We start from the raw sequence: 18,632 nt of genomic DNA, 5'->3' as shown, positions 1-18,632 counted from the left end.
GTTATATATTCATGAAGACTGTCTCAGGGAAAACTCTAAATACCACTAAAATATAAATGTTTCGAAATGGATATTGAAAAAGTCTTTCTCATGCATTCAAGACAAGTTAAACAAATGTTATTCTACTATACATGTGAAGCTGTTGTCATACAATTCCAATGACTGATGCATTAAGAGGTAAACAGTATTTTTAGTATTGTGACTGGTAAGGGCGAGCTGATTCTGTGTTATCTAAACTGTAACAATCCATATTCAATAATCTGGTCATTGTTTTTCTCATAAAATTGAAATCTTAAATGTAACTATAACTGGGCGGCACGGTGGTACAGTGGTCAGCACTGTTGCCTCACAGCAAGAAGGTTCCAGGTCCGAGTCCTGGCTCAGGCAAGGGATCTTTCTGTGTGGAGTCTGCATGTTCTCCCTGTGCCTGCATGGGTTCTTTCCGGTACTCCAGCTTCCTCCCACAGTCTAAAGACATGCAAATGGGGATTAAGCTAATTGATACTCTAAATTGACCGTAGGTGTGACTGTGAGTGTGAATGGTTGTTTGTCTCTGTGTGTTGGCCCTGTGATGGACTGGCAACCTGTGCAGGGTGAACCTCGCCTCTCGCCCAAAAGTTGCTGAGATAGGCTCCAGCCCCCCCCCCCCCCCCATGACCCTTAACAGGATAAGTGGTCGAAAATGGATGGATGGTAACTATAACTAAAGGAGATGTAATTGAACTTGTCAATAAATCAATAAAATAATCAAACTTGAACACTCTAGGTGTATTGCTTGCTAGACTGAAAACACTGAATATGCTGTTGAAATGTCTTTTGTCTGTGCTCCACAGTCCTGTCCTGCACAAAGTGCCACACTCCCAACTGATAATATCATGAATAGATATTATAGACCCTACATATTCAATAAGCATCACAAAAATGAGTGATGTAATCAATTATTTATCAATTACATATGCTGGCCCAAATCAAACCTCATGGTAGACCAGATTGAGCTCCTTGGCCCCACTTTGGGCATCACTGTTGTGGCTTGAACATGTTGTAACCTAAAGTCGTCTGCAGATGGCAGCAAAACACCGTGGTTGAGAGTTGCTGTGTCTAAAGACACCAGTTTCCCTGTTGGTAATTCAGACTTGTGCGTGTCCGTTTGTGTTGGCAGGTTACAAACATCCTAAGTCATAAAAACATTTAAACCCACTTAGTGCTAATGTTTGTTTACAGCAAGAATGTCTGAATGTCAGTGTCATCACTATTAAAAAAACAGGAAATGACATACAATAACAGTTGTTGTAATCCCGTGATTCATTTGGATTTGTACATGTCACACCATCCTAAATGCAAATATGACCCTCATAAGATTTCATATATTTCCCCATTATTTTGCGCAAATAAATGAAGTTTTTCCCTGTTGACATTCTAATTGATCTTAAATCGGAAAAGTTTGGTTACCACTGGGCTACACACAATTTAGTAAGAATGTCTAAATTATTTTAATTCAGTATAACACAACTTTGAAATAAATACTCCTTTCATTACACCATGCATACCAAGACAAGACGTCAATAACAAAACACAATACCAAAAACTCAATAGGGTCTTCGCCTGAAGTACCTTCTGGCCCAGGCCCTGATAAATGTTTAATCAGTGTCGATACAAAGATGATTTTTTTTTAGGAAGCTGTAATTTATCTGTTAACACCGGAGGTCACGTTCCACAATCCGTGCAGCACCACATGAACTAAACTTTAAATCTTTTAAGAGTTAATTTGATGTTGATAAATACACGGAAGACATCCGGGTTTCCTTCACTTGTAAGGGAAGTTGGATCTTGTGAAAAACAAGCCTTTCTTGAATTGATTGTCATGAAATTTAAAGAATTCGTTCTCTTTTCCATTTTTTTTAACAATTGTAGAGGGATATAAATGTATCTGCCAGAGACGGAAACAAAATTAATAATAGAAAATAGCTTAAAAGAAAGAAAACATAAAAGTAAGCCCAGCAGTTCAGACAATTCTTAAATTTACATATGTTGAGTTTTTCAAGCTACATGATTTGTGGAGTAAAGATACGTTTCCTTATATTGCTGCATTTCAATTGTTAAAAGGTAAATATATAGTAATAATAATAACAAAAATTTCCGGCTGTTCATGCCAAAGACCTTGGCTAGTGTTTTACGTCACGCTTCCCCTAAAGAAAATATCCCATGTTGGAAAATCCTGACATGTCTGACTCATACCGAGTTACTCAAAGCGCTGTCGATCTGGATCTCGCGAGATTTTCATTCGTCATAAGCTTTTATAAGCCGTTGCACATCCGTGTCCTCTTCGTTCGTCCTCAGTGTAGGATAACGGAATAGTCATCTATATCCTCTCCTTCCAAAGAACGAGTATTTTATCAGGGTGTCACGTTACATCGACCGACCGACTACAACACTTCCAGAGAATTTTACTTAATTTGGTGTGGCCTTTTTTCAGGTAAGTTTCTATATTCCTCGCTCTCGCCGTCACCATCATTTCCCCTTCTGCTTGCAACTCACTTGGCTAACGTTAGCTAACCTTAAGCTAGGTCAAATTGGCAGGGATCACGATCGGTCACACTGTAGTGGTATTGCTGTTTAACATTAAGATTTTAATTAAAACCGCTCTCTGTTGTGGTACAAAACGCTTTTTATTGCCCGTTTAATTTGTAATAACTTGTTTATGCTCCGTGTGTCATCATGAACCAACACAAAAAAGGGCTGACGGTATTAGGAAAAGATTGCATTTAATAGCAGTAGCCAGCGGCGATAGTTTGTTCCAGAAAATGAAGGTGATGTTATTTTAAATTAACATTTAGACAACATAATCAAATAGCTTACTGACTTAAGTGTATCTATTTAGTGTGCGTTATTTTCCCCGGGCCTTCAAGGAGAGAGTGAGAGAGAAAAGATTGTGTAGGAATGCGTGTAAACTGGATTCCAGCTGGAAAAGGAGTTGTCACACAATATGTAATTAGATTAGACGCAATCGGTTCACTCTCTGAACATGCCTTTACTCAGGAGTTATCTAGTCAAAGATATGTATTTCAAAGGATGGTTTAATTGAAGGATACATAGACCGTAACTTCAATATTGACCTATAGAAATAGCAGTTTGACAGTCTTATATTCTTCATAAATCCATTATTTTATAGTTTAGGAATAAAATAGCTTTAAAAATTTAACAATCTCTCACAAATCGTCAAGAATTTGATATTTAGTTTGAGCAAAAGAAAAAGTCTTCTTACAATTTAGGATATGTAGTGACCTTAAAGTGACCTTTTTACCTTAACGCTTGAATAAAAATTATCAGAATATAAAAAACTGCCAACAAAAAAAGCAATCCGTTAATTTTAACAGCAGTGATACTTGAATTTTAGCTGTATTGTAACATGACCATCCAGTGGAGCCTATCCCAGCATCAATGGGCGAGAGGCGGGGCCAACATACATAGACAAACAACCATTCACACTAACATTCATACCTACGGTTAATTTAGAGTGTCAATCAGCCTCGTCCCCAATTGCATGTCTTTGGATGGTGGGAAGAAGCCGGAGTACCCGGGACAGAACCCACGCAGGCACAGGGAGAACATGCAAACTCCACACAGAAAGCTCCTGTGCTGGAGCCGGGACTCGAACCCGGAACCTTCTTGCTGTGAGGCAAACCACTGCACCACCGTGCAGCCTTTAACATGACCTCTAAAGATATTCAAATTGCACTGAAACTCTTTGAACAACTTCTCAGGTGTTCTAGGAAAATGTTTCTTTGTGGCTTTTAAGTGTGTTCAGTCTGTCAAACAGGTTTGTTAAGAAACAGTTGTGTAAAAAATCCCCTGCTAAGTGTTGCCTGTCCCCTTTAGACCTTGTGACATTCAAAACTGCTGATAATGGATGTGATAGTGCGTCGGTGTCCGTTCCTGGCTCGTGTGCCTCAGGCCTTCATGCAGCAGCCCAGGAATTCTCTGGTAGTCTATGCCCAGAGATGCCCCCTCATGATGGAGTTGGCCTCCAAACCGATGGCCCCTTCACTGGCAAGGGCTCTCTGTTCATCCTCCTCACACCAGAGGACCGAGAACACCATATCTGCCGCTGAAGGTGAGAATTGGGCTTTGATTTCAACAAATTAATTCTCTAGTCACACAAAATTGGGAGAAATATTCTAGTTGATGTTATGACACACATATAATTACTCTGTGACCTAGGGTTTTGTTTGTAGTTATGTCTGAAGCTGATTTTATTTACTTTCAGCCCCCAAATCGCAGGATGGGCAAAAAATGACCCCCTCTGGTCAGGTTGTGACCTCTAAATGCCCCTTCCTGGCTGCTGAGATGGGCCAGAAAAACAGCAGTGTGGTGCGCCAGGTGGGCATGGAGTTCCAAGAGGATGTTCAGGAAGTCCGCACTGTCCAGAAAGGTAAGACTTCATCAGAATGTATTTAAACTATGTCTCTTCACCTGTTCACCTGTCCATCCATGATACGAGATGTTTTTGTTCTTTCTGTTTTAGAAGTGACCCCCAACCAGATGAAGAAGCCATCCTTGGCCACCACCACTAAGGCAAGCGGAGGGGACCACACAAATCTAATGAGTGCTCTTCTGAAGCAGCGCCCTAAAATGGTCTCACACTTGCTTCAGGACAACTTACCAAGCAGCTGTAAGTGTGTTTATTGGTTATTGGACAGATAATTCAGCTGTAATACAGAAAAGCCATACAAGTTAGACTTATGCTTTCAACTATTTCAGTCCTATTTTTTAATAAGGTGAATTGAATCTGTTGTGTGTTTCTTCATGCGTTACGACGTAAGTTGTGTTGAGCCACATTTAGCAAGTTTTGTCTTCCTGTTTTCACAGTGTCCCGCTTCCAGTATGATGACTTTTTTGAGAAGAAGATAGAGGAGAAGAAGAGCGACCACACTTACCGTGTATTTAAGACCGTGAATCGTCTGGCCAACGAGTTTCCCATGGCTGATGACTTCACGGGGTCTTTGGAGGAGAAGCGGGAAGTGTCTGTCTGGTGCAGTAATGACTACCTGGGAATGAGTCGACATCCTCGGGTCGTGCAAACAATCATGTAAGTGTGTGGTTGCCTAGTTTTGGAATGACTTTTACTTTACATGTACCAACATGTATTTAGACTTGTCATATCTGTTAGTATTTCCAGTTTGCTTTTAACTTGTTGCTCAAAAATGTTGAGCGTAATCAAAAGATAAAAATACACATACTAATTAACTGAATACAACTTGGGCAACGCAATGCGTTGTGTTTGTGGGTGAAGGAGAGTGTTTGCTGGCTACAGTTCACAGCTAAGCCTCCTGGGCCTCAGAGGTGTGCTGTTCCTCTCAGCTTGTTGGAGCTTGCCCAAAACAGCCTAAGATATGACTGCCTAGTCACCAGCTGCACTTGTTTTTGCCTCTTCTATCTCCAGAGATACTTTACGAAAGCATGGCTCAGGTGCAGGAGGCACAAGGAACATCTCTGGGACCAGTAAGTTCCACGTGGAACTGGAACAAGAACTGGCGGATCTCCACAAAAAAGATGCGGCGCTACTTTTCACCTCCTGCTTCGTCGCCAATGACTCTACCCTTTTCACCCTCGCCAAGATGATGCCTGGTATTTAACAATTGCATATACATACTAAAAACTCTGCATTACTTGTTATTCCTGCAGTGATTATGGACTTTGATACCAGCCGTGTAATAAAAACTACCTATCCTGCTTCCTCTTCTCAACTTTATCATAGGTTGTGAGATCTACTCTGATGCAGGCAACCATGCCTCTATGATCCAGGGTATCAGGAACAGCGGTGCTAAGAAATTCGTTTTCCGCCACAACGACGTAGGCCACCTTCGGGAGCTGCTGCAAAAGGGAGATCCCAACAAACCGAAGATCGTGGCCTTTGAGACTGTCCACTCCATGGATGGTCAGTTTCAGACAGTTCCCCATTGGTTTTGAAGCTTTTAAGATGTTAGGAAATGTTAGGAGTGACTCCCTGCTAATTTGGCTAATCCCTAACCTGTTCTGTGTCTGACAGGTGCTGTGTGTTCGCTGGAGGAGTTGTGCGATGTGGCCCATGAATTTGGTGCCATCACATTCATAGATGAGGTTCATGCTGTTGGCCTGTATGGTGCCAGAGGAGGAGGCATTGGCGACCGGGATGGCGTCATGCATAAGATGGATATCATCTCAGGGACTCTAGGTCAGCAACTCTATAATCATTCATCAAATCATCTAATCATTCATCAAAAACACTTACACTTCAAAGCATATTTTTGGCCGTTTATAGTTCAGTTTTACCAGATAAGTTAACAACAAGTTAAAACTGTCTGTCTTACAATAATTCTAAACTGAATTCAAACTGAAATCTTCTTTCAGATGGCCGGAATCTCCTCTGTGTTGTTGTTATGCTCAGAATAAGGCCTCAGTTGTGTCACCCAATATGCGAGATGGCTTAAAGAAGCTAATGCAGCTCTGTTGTTGCTAGGAGACGGGAGCTCCTGCTGCACACTTATTGAATTTCTGTTTGTGTCACTGTGAAGCAGAGGTGACAATTACTCCTGTTTGGCAGCTTTTCAACTGCTCTCCCCTTATTGCTGCTGATATTTCAGGATTGTCCAGTTTTGGTTCAGTTTTTATTTACAGTGGAGAAGCCTTTGAACGGACTATGGATCAGTTTTAAACATCATGTGTCATGTCCTCACCCAGGCAAGGCCTTTGGCTGTGTGGGCGGCTACATTGCAAGCACTTCGGCCCTGATTGACACAGTTCGCTCTTACGCTGCTGGCTTCATCTTCACCACCTCTCTGCCACCAATGCTGCTAGCCGGAGCCAGGCAGTCTATCCAGGTTCTTAAAGGGGAGGAAGGCCGCACATTGAGACGTAAACACCAGCGTAACGTCAAGCTGCTCAGACAAATGCTGATGGACTCAGGGCTGCCTGTGGTGCACTGTCCCAGCCATATCATCCCAATCCGAGTAAGTCGAGGTACCATTTCTCTCCTCTCAATATGACCCACATAAGCAGTCAAATCTAAAGTCTCTGTTCTATTCCTGTGTCTCCCAGGTGTCAGATGCAGAGAAAAACACTGAGGTGTGTGACATCATGATGAGTCGCCACAATATTTACGTGCAGGCCATCAATTATCCCACGGTTGCCAGGGGTGATGAGCTTCTGCGTATCGCCCCGACACCTCATCACACCCCTGAGATGATGAAATACTTTGTTGGTAAGATGATGTCATGTGTTTTTTGTTAAATACATTGCAGTGAAATGTTCTGTTTGACCTCCTTTCCGATTTTTGTCTTACTGGCTTTGCTGACCATGTTAGTTTAAACTTGCAGCACTTTACCCTCTTACTAGAAGAATTTGAAAGACTTATTTCATTACTAAAAGTGTCGTCGTCCCCCCCCCCACAGAGAGACTGGTGGCCACATGGAAGGAGGTGGGTCTGGAGCTGAAGCCCCACTCATCAGCAGAGTGCACCTTCTGCCAGCAGCCTCTGCACTTCGAGGTGATGAGTGAGCGAGAAAAGTCTTACTTCAGCGGCCTCAGCCACCTGATCTCGGCCTGCGCATAACACTACTGCCTCTGCAGGCTAGAGATGGCAAATGCACACTTAACACTTTCCCCTGTCACTGTCATAGTGAGAAATGTTTGATAAGTCCTTCTACACATATTATCTAAAATATTTTATGTCCAAATGTTGTATATGCTCAAAATAAAATGTGAGAAAGAAAGAAAAGTCTGTTTGTATGGCATTTTCTTGACAGTTTTACAATGCAAAGGTAGAAATCCCCAGAGGCAAATTTCTCCCATAACTAAGAGAACACAAGGTCATATGATTCCAGTCTTGACAGGCTGATGTCACATTTCTGTTTCTTGGTAATGTTAATCACAAGTAAATGAGCAACACTGGTGCAATAATGTACTTCTCAAGATGGTGAAGCAGAATAATGGCGTCTGCGAACCCACTGCTGTGGTGTTTGTATTGGCCAACTGAGTACATTCCTCTGGTCAAAGGTGAACTCCGACCTGGAGAGCATGACATAACAGGAACTGTGTCCTGAAATAAGGCAATCGAGGAAACTTCAGTAGAAGTGAAGCACAAGAGGGAACATTGTTTGACTGGGTGGTCCAAACTCATTGGTATACACTGCAAATACTGGTTATTGTAGGAAGTTTTTAGGTATCTACTTTTTAGTACATAGATACTCTATATTTAGGGCCTGAGCCTGAAGGTACTTCAGGTGAAGACCCTATTCTGTTTGTTTTACCTCTTATTGTATATTTCAAATAAAGGTTGTAACCTTTTGTTTTAAGCATTTGAGCTGATTGATAATATATTGGTTTTATTTTATATGAATTATTCTGATTCTGATATCAATATCAAGAAAGATTCACTCCAAAAGGTAAACACCAATTTTAAAAGTACTATATTACATTATCTTGGTATGTGGTTCAGTCGGTTTTGGACAAAAACTGTAGAAATGTCTGTCAGAGAGCTACTTTAACTGTTCTTTGGGTACATGCCAGAGCCTTTAATTCTTCACTCTCTATGAGCAAAGACACATGATCTGTACTTCTACTTCATCATGGTATTTTTTTTCTGCTCAACTATCTCTTATTTCTATTTCAGGAAAGAATTTCCGTGTCATTATGACCTCTGTTGTCAGTTGTAATAACCCTGATATTCACAGGGGTATTGAGTTTGTGAGAAATGACATTTAAAAAAATAGAATCCAAACCCCTTTTGTTACTGATCAATAGCAGGAGCTATTGACTATTGCTGTGTGTAACAATTTGGCAAAACCAGTGCCAACACAGATAACAAGTGTGTAGATATAATGACTGATGCAGAGTTGCCACAAAAAATAGAGGTCACAGTGGTCTGAAGAGGACAAGTGAGCATATCTACCTCACGATCCGCAGCAGGGCGGCTCACCGCCGATTGTATTTACAGACAACAGTCATGAAACCACTTCAGCACGATATCATGGTGCCACTCTGAAAACAAGGAGACGCTCTCTTAAACTCCGTACATGAACTTTCAATAACACACACAAACATGTGGTATGATTGAAATGTAGCCATCAGAGAAGCAGCCTAATCAGCTGATCAGATTCAGCTGGGAGGCTCCAACTGCGGATTTTGACAAGATTCAGCTTAGAGACACCTCGCAAACTCTGGCCTGTTACTCCACAAATCATAACCTCTAAAGCCTTGTTTTTTATTTTGTGAGAGACGAGAGACTTTGCGGTGATACGACTACATTACCCGCAAAAGCAATCATTGAGAATGAGTCTATATTCACAAAGCCTAAACAGACACATTTGCATTTTTCCAACTGTAAAGTTTTGCATTTCACTCATCAATGTTGTAGTAGAAGTTTCATTAGACACATCTCAGGTTGTATCCTCCGTGTAATTGACACCTCAGCTATTTTTGTACCTTGAACTATGTGACTCATGTTTCTTCCCCTACACACACACGTGCGCGCACACACACACACACACGCACACGTGTTGTATGATGTAGATAATTTGATGGTTTTATTTGTTATGTTCACACAATAAAAAGCATAATTAAACGGGGAGACTGAACTACGACAACTACTACGAAATAAAGACTAGGTCAAATAAAAGTAAGACTTATAGGAGAGTTTGTTTAAGCTCATCCATCTTCTTCACTCACTGTATAGATGACTACAGGAGCAGGCAGATAAATAATTAAATTCCCAGTTGATTCACTAAGCCTTCTGCATGATGACGACTGCTCGTTAATGAAGGAGGTGGAAGGTTGTACCTAGGTGATGACCAATAAGAGCGTCTGATGAACTTCTGTCTATCTGCTCTGTTTGTCTGAGTTTTCTCCTTCATTGTTGCCCCTGGTTGGTGTGCATTCTGGATTACTTGGTTGTAAACACAAGACAGCCAGGGATGCATCCTGAAAAAGGGGGGCACAAGAAGAACATATCTGGGCTTCTGGACTGGACTCAGCGCACTGCAGAAACTGAAAACTTACTCAGGCTAAGACTGGTGACAGCTCACTATCCAACAAGGACTCAAGCCCAGAAAGACCTTCAGTTTATCGTAGCTTCTTTGAGAGTATCGTCTGCGCTGTGACCTTGGTTGCTGTGGCAACTGCCTCTCTAGAATAGGTCAACTTGACAATTAGTTTCTTCAAAGCCATCCTGGAGACAATTACTGAAAAATGGACATTCAGCTAGTTACTACTTAAACACCTATAGACGCATCAGTGACTACTCTCCAGATCACTTCTTCAGCAGAGATTCCTTGTGAATGAAGTTATACACTCACTGGCCACTTTATTAGGTACACCTTGCTAGAACTGGGTTGGACCCCTTTTTGCCTTCAGCACTGCCTTAATCCTTCGTGGCATAGATTCAACAAGGTACTGGAAACATTCCTCAGAGAGTTTGGTCCATATTGACATGAAAGCATCATGCAGTTGTGCAGATTTGTCGGCTGCACATCCATCATGCGAATCTCCCGTTCCACCACATCCCAAAGGTGCTCTATTGGATTGAGATCTGGTGACTGTGGAGGCCATTTGAGTACAGTGAAGTCATTGTCATGTTCAAGAAACCAGTCTGAGATGATTCAAGCTTTATGACATGGCGCATTATCCTGCTGGAAGTAGCCATCAGAAGATGGGTACACTGTGGTCATAAAGGGATGAACATGGTCAGCAACAATACTCAGGTAGGCTGTGGCATTGCAACGATGCTCAATTGGTACTAAGGGGCCCAAAGTGTGCCAAGAAAATATCCCCGACACCATTACACTACCACCAGCAGCCTGAACCGTTGATACAAGGCAGGATGGATCCATGCTTTCATGTTGTTGACGCCAAATTCTGACCCTACCATCCGAATGTCGCGGCAGAAATCGCTCCTCTGACCTCTGGCATCAACAAGGCATTTTCGCCCACAGAACTGCCGTTCACTGGATATTTTCTCTTTCTCGGACCATTCTCTGTAAACCCCAGAGATGGTTGTGCGTGAAAATCCCAGTAGATCAGCAGTTTCTGACATACTCAGACCAGCCCGTCTGGCACCAACAACCACGCCACGTTCAAAGTCACTTAAATCACCTTTCTTCCCCATTCTGATGGTCGGTTTGAACTGCAGCAGATCGTCTTGACCATGTCTACATGCCTAAATGCATTGAGTTTCTGCCATGTGATTGGCTGATTAGTAATTTGTGTTAATGAGCAGTTGGACGGGTGTGCCTAATAAAGTGCCCAGTGAGTGTATATTGTAAAACTTCAGTTAATAGTAAAAGATGTTACGGACGTTAAAGTTCAACCATATCTTCTCTCGCTTTCATGGGATCAACAGAGACTCCTTGTCGCTGCTGCTTCTTCTGAGTTTTGCTCAAAAAATGCGACAGCTTGAATTTCAAGTCAAACCTTTCCCCTGTGCTGCCGTTGGTACTGACACTTGAATAGAAATTAAAAACACAAAATCTAAATAAGGGGAATCAAAGCATGCTGCCACACCGGACCATCAAAAGGGACTCAGGGTTTTTCATCAGCACAGTCCAGTAAACTGGAAACTATTGTTAACATTTATTGTCTCAAGAAACTAGAACCTGCGGCAAGAATGTTGCTCTTAAGTGCCAGTTTATATCCTCTGCATAGAAAAGACAAAAGGAAAAATCTGAAACACACACACACACACACTTTCACAACAAACCTCTGTCTATAGCCTTGCCGTCATGTCTGCGCGACTGCCTGGTATGAAGCTGATTAAAACAGCATTACATTTCAGATTTTTAAACATTCCTTCAGGGAGCCTTCATTGCAGCTGGGTTTGGAAAACAATACGTCCCTTATTAGGAATGTAATATAATCTTTCAAGATTCATTCCCTTTGAAATGACACCTTATCATTTTGTGTGGGACTGAGTCCACCACCACTACACTGAAACTAAACTAAATTCAATCGGGGTTCCACATTTAGGATCATTATTTGCTCTTTACAGTTTCAAGATCACCAGGGTTTTAACTTCCTTCCAGAGAGAGAGAGAGAGAGAGAGAGAGATTCTAAAGCAAATGTTATTAAAGGTAACATACAAGCTGGGACATTGTATTATCTCTGCTATCCACTGTCAAAATGAATGCTCTTAATTCTAATGTGCTTTCATGAGAGTGGCTGATTTTAAAGGGATTATCATGCCTTGCGTGTGTTTGACACTGAACTCATTATCTGTTATGGTGGTGCAGATAGCCACAGGTCCTTGGGGCCTCCAGGAATGTTGCCATGTGACTATTTCACTGTTTCAGTTTCATGAAGGGCTGAACAGCGTGTATGTGTGCATGAATTGCATGCAATCATATAAGACCCACTTTAGATACATCCAGTTAAATTCTGCACTCACCGTATTTACGACATCAAATACAACACAGACTCAAAAAATTGATAAGGGAAGCTCATCATAACCCTTTAGAGACTTTAGAGACTGTAGCCCAATCACCTGTAAATTGGATTAGTTTTGTAATCTAATTCTGATTAGATTTAGTATGCAGTTTGCTGTTTTGGATTTGTTTTTTTCTTTGGACTCGAATCACAGTATAACCCTGAATCACTCCCCATTTAAATGTGTTGACATTGACCTGCAAGGACAAGCGGTTATTGCACTGGCTATTGCACAATTACTTCTGTTGTGGTTTGGTTGTGGTTATGAAGAAGATCACAAGACACACGTCTGCATTTGCAATGCAGCAGCAGAGAATGACGATTCAGTTTCACATCCTAAGTGAGATGACTTATAAACAACTGTGGTGGACACAATCTGTGCAGAGGAAAAATACTAACCCACATTGTGGCGCATGTCTGTGGGAGAAAAGTATACTAGACCCAGTTTTCATTCTCATTGTTCTCTTTTTTTTTTTTTTTTTTTTTTTATGGGTGTGTTGCTTTTTCTGGCCTTTTCCACAACTGATGATGGTAAATCCCTAAAGGAAATTGTCATAACTAATGGTAACATGAACAGGACCTAACAATCATTTTCTAGATTTGTTTATTCATACAATTCTATTGCTTCCTGGAGCACGCGATTGGGCTGGAATCAAGCATCACGAGAATGAGGATTTTCAAGGAACAAGGAACAATGGCCCGTGACATGTTGAGTGTTTTAATCCATGGCTGAATCTTGTGGCCAGCAGAGTTAATAAATTCCGGTGTGACAGTTTAAATAGATGCTCCGATTCAGAAAAAAACCCAACACAAAACAGGAGATGTAACATATCACTGCCCATCGTGGGCATTCAAATCAAACATCATTAGTTAGACGGGATTCAAGATGTTTAAAACACAGAAGTTGTGATTTGTGTAATTCTATAGTTCGTGCAAGCTTTGAAGTTGCAGGATCAAACTGTTCTTGCTGGTGGTTTACAGATATAAACTGGCCCGTGTCCAGCCTCCCCAGATGGACATTCCTCTCATCTTTGTCCTTTCATGTCCACTGTCAGTGATTAGAAACAACTCAAACAACCTCAAGGTCATGCGTTACTTCTAATTATCAAACTAAATTCCAACTCTCTTTGACAAAGTTCTCTATCATTATTATTATTATATTATCATTGTTAAAATTACTATGTAGTGGTCATTTCTGGTAAAATCAGATGTTTATGACTTGTGTTTTCTGATCCTTGGACTTTTGAGAGTCGTGACGTTTGACCAAAAGCCCAATGAGGAACAAGGATGTACAAAGAAATTCTGGAAGTTTTTCTTCAAATAGATCAACAAAACTGATAGCTGAGAAATGTAGAGTAGAACTTCCTGCTCAGGTTTCCCCCTCATTTTGCTGCAGGACAATTTCCATGTCAACACCTCTGACAAATATGGATTCTTGAGTGAAAGAAAACTTTTTTTTAACTCAAATTCAGTGCTTGTTTAAACTCAAACATCTTCCATCAAGCCATTTTCTTACTGTTAGGCAGTGGCGGCTGGTGAAAAAAATTCTTGGTGGGGCTGGTGTGCCAAAAACATTTCCATGCCTAGTCTAGTATAATCATTCAAAAAGAGCAGCCGGACAATTATTAAATGTTTTAAAATAGTATTTACTTTCCTTCTTAAAATCAACAGTTTCAAAGACAAAAAAACAAAAAACAATTCACAACTACAGTAAATTTTATGCGATCAAATATTATACAATGATGTTAACTTTACAGAAGGTGATTTGAGCTTAATCTATACAATACAAATCAACAATGTGTGTGTGTGTCTCTCTTTGTTCATCTGTCTGTCTGTCTCTGTCTCTTTCTCTGTGTCTCCGTCTTTGTGTCCTTTTCTCTGTGTGTCTCTATCTCTGTTTGTCTGTCTCTTAGTGTGTTCTCTCTCTGTCTCTCTCTCTTTGTGTCCGTCTCTCTTTCTCTCTTCGTCTACCTGTCTCTCTCCCTCTGTCTCTATATCATAATATATATAGTAGTACATTTATTGTATTTTTATCTTTAATCTTATTTTTATTCTCTTATTTATTCCCACTGTCATGTCCCTGTTTTTTTTTTCTATTGTTTTTTAATGTCATGCTGCGTACTTTAATTGCCCCTCGGGGATAAATAAAGTCAACTGAATCTGAATCTGAATCTCTGTCTATTTGTTTCAGTCTTTCTGGGTGTGTGTTTGAATTCAGCAGTTATTTGTACAGGAACTTTGCTCGTCTCCCTTTCTGGGAGGCAAGTTTCTCAATGACCTTGGTGTTGTAATCAGGAATGTTTCGTGTCAGTTTTTTCTCAGTGGAGAGCATAGCCAGAACGTTGAGCCGATCTTGTGCCATGGTATTTCTAAGAAAAGTTTTTATCCTCTTCAAAGTCGAGAAGCACCTCTCACATTCTGACGTTGTCATTGGTGTGGTGATGAGGATGTTGAGCAGACTTACAGTTTCAGTGAACGTGTCTTGAAGGTTATTTTCCATCAAAACCTGATAGAGAGCCAGTGCACCACTGCAACTCTGAAACTCTTCGTTCCCGTAGATCAGAGACAGCTCTGTTTGAAGTCTGGCCTTGTCCAATGAGGGATAGGCTTCCACTGTGGTTTTCAGTGCTGAATCTGGGAACTTTCGGCTGTGCTGTGGGAACAGGTCTCCTTGCAGGAGTGTGGCGCTGACAAGATGCTTGGTGAGACTAAATCTCTCCTTGGCATGGCTCACAATGGTGTCACATACCTATGCAATGATATAATTATACAAAATAGGAATTATTGCATCTTCACTTGTCTTAATACATTGACCTGATGAGCTAGCCTATATTATGTAATAAACATACTGTCATGATTCACATCATCATAAAACAATATACATTTAAGTCTGGACCACTGTATCATATGGCCAACATCTTATTTCGATTTGATTTAATAATGTGATTCAAATCACACTAAGAAGCAAGTTCTTACCTCCAGTGCCAAATGGTGCAGTGTGTCTTCTCCCAAGGTTCTGCGTCTCTTTGCGGGTGGCTCCTGAGCAGGTCCCCTGAACTCCTCATCCTCAGCCAGAGTAGGCACATCCTCCCTGACCCAACACATAAGTTTCATGAGTAAGTTCTAAAAACTGGTTAGGGATATATTAACAAAACCAAAGGTGGATATCATTACTGTCAATTATATTATACAGATAAATCAATTCTTTAAATAAGGTGATATATAAGCATTTAAGTCTACATATACAGAGAAATGTAGGTTAGGCTACAAATGAATTAATTTAGCATACCTGATAGCCTGCATGTGGTCAATGAATGTCTGGGTGACTCCTGCGATGTAGACAGCATCAATGTTTCTCTTCTGCAGCTGGTTGTAAAGGGTGTCCACATGTGGCATGATTTTGTGGAACAGGGCCAGTAAAAAACAAAAAGTTTCATCTTCCAGCATTCTCACATAGCCACCAGCTTCTCTCTTTGTCTGGCTGTCAAATCCTTCACTGTTCCGGATAGCCTGAAAGCAATTCACCAGATCCTTCTTGTGCTCATACACTGTGTTAACAGCACGACTGTTGAAGTTCCAACGTGTTGATGATGCACTTGGAAGTCGGTGCGCAACCATCTCATCAAGCACTGCAGTTCTATTGCTTAACTTAGAGAAAAAAGAAGCAAATCCCCCCATGTCAGAAAAAAAGTGACTGATCTGAGGGATGTGCGAGGTTGCTTGCTGCATTATCAGGTTTAACTGATGGGCATAGCAGTGAACATAGTGAGCGTTTGGATAGATGTCTTGTACCTTTCGCTGCACTCCTCCTTTGGCACCCCTCATCACAGCTGCCCCATCATAGGCCTGGGCAATCAGCTTCTTTTCTTGTCCCTCAGAAAGGATGCTGTGCAGCCTCTCCAATAAGGCACTGGCTATTGCATCCGCACAGGTGTTGGGCAGTTTCAAAAATTCAAAGAACCGCTCTTGAATATTGTGGCGGTCGTCAATGTATCTCAGAACTAAGACTAACTGACACTGTGTTGAAACGTCAGTAGTTTCATCAGCCTGGATCGCTAAAAAGTCTGCCGATTTAACTTCATCCAGGATCTGTTCTCTCAAAACTGCCAGCATACAGTCCAGGGGCTCGTTCTGTACTGTCTTCGAGGTGCCTTTAAAAACGGTTGCATTTTCAAGGTGCTCCCTCAAGTCCCGATCAATGGATGCCATCAAGTCAACTAGACCTCTGAATATTCCAGCGTTGTCAGAGGAATCACTTTCGTCATGTCCCCGCAGAGCCAGTTCAAAAGCACCACAGAATTTAACACAGTCAATTATCTTAGATAAGATGTTACGGTTCTTATCTACCTCATCCTTGTGCTTCCTTACAGCGATGTGGTGACTGTCATCGAGCTGCGTTGCTATGCTAATCTTCCCAAGAACCGCTAGCTTCACGCAGTTTCCATGTGAATTTTCGCTCTTTCGTGTTTCTTAATCCGCTCGGAGAGGTGCTTTAGGTCAGTGATTCCTGTCTGTGTCCATGCTGAATCACACCGGTCACTCCTGAAAAGGATGCAGGGGAAGCAAAAAAGTGCGTTGGCTGCTCCACAACCCGTCAGCCACGGCTTGCGCTGAAACCAGCTCCGGCAAAAAGTCCTGTTTGTAGGATTTAGCCTTTTCCTTGGACTGCTGCTGGATGTTGATTTCAGGCTTGTCCGGTCCCTGCTCCTTAACGCGGATTTTTTCCGCCATGGTCCTCCTCGCAAAAGGGAAATTTAAAAGGGATCTCACCGAATTTGGTGGAAACTGCTGCTCTTGAACTTCGATCGTTGTTGTCGCCATTTTCTCTCTCACTCACTTCTCGCGGTATTTTTTTCGTAGGGCATCGGAAATCTGGGAATCTCACTACGCAAAAAGAATATCGCGGGCTCCTCAGCTAGCTTTAGCAATCCAAACCTTCACGCATTTTACGTTGGCGTATGGGCGACTTTTCCAGCGCCCCTACGCCGTTAAATTTGGCGATGTTGATTGGCCAATTATTCATTATTTTCCCCTAGCAACCATACAGGATTGGCTAATTAATTGCAGGTCTGGGGCGCTTTGACGAGCGCCCCTAAAGACAAATTATACAGTCTATCGGAGTAAATTCACTATTAATTGAATGAGTCATTTGGCGTAAATGTTGTTTAAATGACCCATATTGCATGTAGACACACACAATTAAGTAAGGCTGACATTGACAATACAAATTGTAAACATATGCATATATATATATGTATAAATACATGTAGAGATTTTCCTCTCGACATCTGGTGGGGCGGCGCCCCAGCGCCCCCTATGAGCCAGCCGCTACTTTAGGGGTTGCTGGGGGGCTAGCTGGAGTACTGGAGAGAACCCATGCATGCACAGGGAGAACTTGCAGACTCTAAACAGAAAGATCCTGTGCTTGAGCTGGGACTCGGACCTGGAACCCTCTTGCTGTGAGGAGACAGTGCTGACCACTGCACCACCGTGCCATCAACTGAAACATTTTAATCCCATTCAAAACATGAATAAACCAACAGTGGCAGATTAATTGATTGCATTCTTCATCTGTTGTGGACTTGAAGTGTGATAAAGACGATGTGCATGACAACAAAAACTGATGAAAGATAACAGCCAGTTGTTCTTTCCCCTCCCTCCCAGCATAATAAGATACCAACAGGACTGACAAAAAGAATGAAACAAATATATCACACAATAAACAATATCACTGTTTGCATTGGTGTAAATCCATGGTGTCGATAATATTGACTGTGTCCCCTTTGATAGAATTGTAAGTGAGAGGCCACTGGAAATCCCATCCCATCATGACATCATCTCTGCTAATCACTGGGTGTGTATGCTCATTCACCTACTTGTTTATACAGCATGCAGGTAAACAGGTTATCAGGCTACTAACTACAAAATAGAAGAAATTTTGTCCTTAAAGGATTGATATAATTATTGCTACTATTTTCCTCGAAACTTGTTTCACACCAGTACAAGTTGGTTTCAGTCGCACTTTGTAATGATCAGTGATTTGCTGTTTTGACTTATTGTCCGTACATGTTTGAGCAGGGTTGTTTGTTGCACGTTGCACCATGACAGTTATGAGCCATGTCCACCTTAAAAAAAGAATATATTCCAAAAAAAAGTTCTGGAAAAAAAGTACATCTTTGGAT

The 18,632-nt window shown here is 41.5% G+C and overlaps 2 protein-coding genes across 2 annotated transcripts; one reads left to right on the top strand and one right to left on the bottom strand.

Annotated features, from left to right (window-relative positions):
- The first annotated feature begins 2,295 nt into the window (after positions 1–2,295).
- alas1 (aminolevulinate, delta-, synthase 1) lies at positions 2,296–7,760 on the top strand. The gene is made up of 11 exons (XM_086199761.1): positions 2,296–2,473; positions 3,877–4,111; positions 4,265–4,429; positions 4,523–4,669; positions 4,867–5,086; positions 5,441–5,625; positions 5,756–5,935; positions 6,047–6,211; positions 6,718–6,986; positions 7,075–7,237; positions 7,428–7,760. Exons 2-11 carry the CDS (start codon positions 3,904–3,906, stop codon positions 7,586–7,588), a joined length of 1,863 nt encoding a protein of 620 aa, XP_086055887.1. The 5' UTR covers positions 2,296–2,473; positions 3,877–3,903; the 3' UTR covers positions 7,589–7,760.
- A 6,396-nt stretch (positions 7,761–14,156) lies between these two features.
- LOC147268295 (zinc finger MYM-type protein 1-like) lies at positions 14,157–18,569 on the bottom strand. The gene is made up of 4 exons (XM_086200526.1): positions 18,551–18,569; positions 15,740–16,415; positions 15,427–15,541; positions 14,157–15,199 (listed from the first exon to the last, which is right to left on the bottom strand). The coding sequence occupies exons 1-4, from the start codon at positions 18,567–18,569 to the stop codon at positions 14,672–14,674; spliced, it is 1,338 nt and encodes a 445-aa protein (XP_086056652.1). The 3' UTR covers positions 14,157–14,671.
- Between the last annotated feature and the right edge of the window lie 63 nt (positions 18,570–18,632).

This window comes from Aulostomus chinensis, chromosome 3 (genome assembly GCF_037954235.1).
Source record: "Aulostomus chinensis isolate RoL2024-O1b breed Wild chromosome 3, RoL_Achi_v1.0, whole genome shotgun sequence".
Classification (NCBI taxonomy): Eukaryota; Metazoa; Chordata; class Actinopteri; order Syngnathiformes; family Aulostomidae; genus Aulostomus; species Aulostomus chinensis.
Note: the sequence above shows the minus strand (reverse complement) of the source record. Positions and strands in the feature narration are given on the sequence as shown.